At 43.2% G+C, this 2500-nt stretch overlaps 1 protein-coding gene across 1 annotated transcript in view; it reads right to left on the bottom strand.

The window, feature by feature from the left end:
- The window catches only part of LOC120551249, an 11097-nt gene that overhangs the window by 4193 nt on the left and 4404 nt on the right, over nt 1-2500 (bottom strand). The window contains exons 3-4 of the mRNA XM_039788519.1: nt 2099-2383; nt 59-164 (exon numbers count right to left, since the gene is read on the bottom strand). Coding sequence (XP_039644453.1) covers nt 59-164; nt 2099-2383 — 391 coding nt within the window. The remainder of the gene's footprint in view (nt 1-58; nt 165-2098; nt 2384-2500) is intronic.

The following is a 2500-nucleotide window of genomic DNA, read 5'->3' as shown; positions in this document are numbered from 1 at the left end:
CTGAGCAGATTTTGCTGGCAGTGTGGATGAAGCTGAGATGTACGGGCCCTGAATGCACCTGAGAACATGAGTCCTGGCCAGAGCTCCGGCGCTGAAGCCCAGCACAAACGTCAGCAGCACCGATGCCGCTACCGCTGCTGCAAACTGCCCCTCGGAAACATCTGCTAATGAGAGACACGAGTGTTTGAATTTTAACAGCTACTGAACACAATATTTTACTTAAAAAAAAAAAAAAAAAAAACCATGTATCTAAATGTACCTGTTTTGAAATTAAAATACAACATTTCTTGATTTGCAATTTCAAAAGCTGAATTTGGAAATACATGTTTCAACGGTCACAAATTCAGATTAAAAAAAATTCAAATTTCAGGATAATTAAAAATAAATAGATTCAGGTTGCTCAAATGCAATTAGTCAAATTCAGATCTACAAATTCAACGTTCTAAACGTACTCCTCCGACAAATCCAAATGATGCAGTAAAAGCTTTGAATGTTAACGTTATAACGCCACTAGTCTCGCTTTGCCAGACCCTCCTCCAAAGCACGCTGGAAGAGGGTCTGGCTACCCCACATAGCACTCGGGGATGAGAGGAGAATGTGCTCTGGTTTATTACCCTTTCTTTAAACCAATCACAATCGTCTTGGGCGGTGCTAAGAGCCGGAGAAAAGCCGCGGTGACTCTGCAAAATAGCCTCTGGAAGGAACTTGTTTTGGTGGAACGTGTGTACGTTCAAAAGTTGTTTTAGTCGTGCAACAGAAAACTCAGATTGGACAGATAGTCTAGCTGGCTGTCTGGATTTACCCTGCAGAGATCTGAGGACCAGTTAAAGTGATGGTTCGGAGTAATTTCACCCTAGGGTCCTTTGCACCATGACCTCGAGCCAAACACCCCCCCAGAAGCTTTTTTCACCTGGGTCTAACATTGGGAGAGTTAGCGTAGAGTAGCGTTAGCCGCTGAATAGCTTAGCGCAGGGGCTAATGGACCCACGTTTGTATCTCGTAAATGACCCCACTAATAATGCCCGAAATGATACCAAACGTCTACAGTAGTACAAATAGGTTATGCACTCATAAAACGATGGATTGGAAAGTTTGTAAGTACACCAGAAGTTTATGAACACTTGCCTGCTCTCTTCAGCTCTCTGTTGCTGCTGCTGCTACCTGCAGTTAGACGAGTGCTTAGGGCCGTCTACAAATTACAACACCGAAAAGAGATGCAACAAAAATATTTATTAATTTAATGATTAGATAAGGTAATGTCTCCAAACTTACCTCAATTATTACTTGTCTCCTGCTAGTTATACTACAGCACTTACTTTAAAAAAAAAGTTAAATTAATAATATATATTTTTGTTGCATCTCTTTTCGGTGTTGTAATTTGTAGATGTCCCTAAACTCTCGTCTCTCACAGCAACAACAACAACGAGCGCAGAAGCCAGCAGGCAAGTGTTATTTACATAAACTTCTGGTGTACTTACAAACTTTACAATCCATCGTTTATGAGAGCATAACCTATTTGTACTAGTGTAGACGTTTGGTATCATTTCGGGCATTATTAGTGGGGTCATTTACGAGATACATCACTGGGTCCATTAGCCCCTGCGCTAAGCTATTCAAGCTTCTGGGGGGGTGTTTGGCTCGAGGTCATGGTGCAAAGGACCCTAGGGTGAATTACTCCGAACCATCACTTTAACATGAGAGCCGAAAAAAAACGGACACGCCACGCAGCCAGTGTGAAGCCGGCCTTACTCCATAGGCTGTGTTATTTACACTGTGTTATTACATTATCTGGGTCACATAACAGTGATGTAACCAAACGATGGTTATTATCTCTGTTTCCTGCCCACGGACTACAGATGAAATCAGTTCATAGCCAACTCTGGTACTGCTAAGAAACTGTGCATTGTCCCTGTCATATATAAAAAAAAAATGAATCCTGGAATTCATTCAAAAGTTTTATTTGTTTAAAAAAAAAAGTAATAAATGAATAAACATTTTTAAACTTGACTGAAAGAGACAATTATATCGTTAATTGCAAATATTTCTGGGACAATACATTTTACAGCAACATTTTGAATTGTTACAGCTCTATCCATACCTGCCTGCCTCTCCTCCACGGACCCGACATCCCTCCCGAACCTGAACGCATCACCCTGCCTATACTCGGGGCGCTCTAGGTCCTCGGGGCCGACATGAAGCTGGTACGGCCACAGCGTAGCTCCCTCTGCGTGCTGCAGGAGGCAGTAGTACAGGCCGCTGTGTAGCACGCTGCTGTTGGGGAGCGCCAAGCTCCCGTCAGGGTGCATGAACACAGGGTCCAGTTCGCTGTGGAACCCCGAGGGCTGGACGTCTCCAAAGGGGGTGTGCCAGTACTGCACCTCACCTACACACAGCGGTGGAAGAAGTGTTCGGAGCCTTTACTTATGGAAAAGGACTAATACCACACTGTAAAAATACTCTGTTACTAGTAAAAGTCCCGCATTGAAAATGTTACTGAAGT

The sequence above is a fragment of the Perca fluviatilis genome, chromosome 2, assembly GCF_010015445.1.
Source record: "Perca fluviatilis chromosome 2, GENO_Pfluv_1.0, whole genome shotgun sequence".
NCBI lineage: Eukaryota > Metazoa > Chordata > Actinopteri > Perciformes > Percidae > Perca > Perca fluviatilis.
The sequence above is the reverse complement of the archived record's forward strand: the minus strand, read 5'-3'. Positions and strand labels throughout refer to the sequence as shown.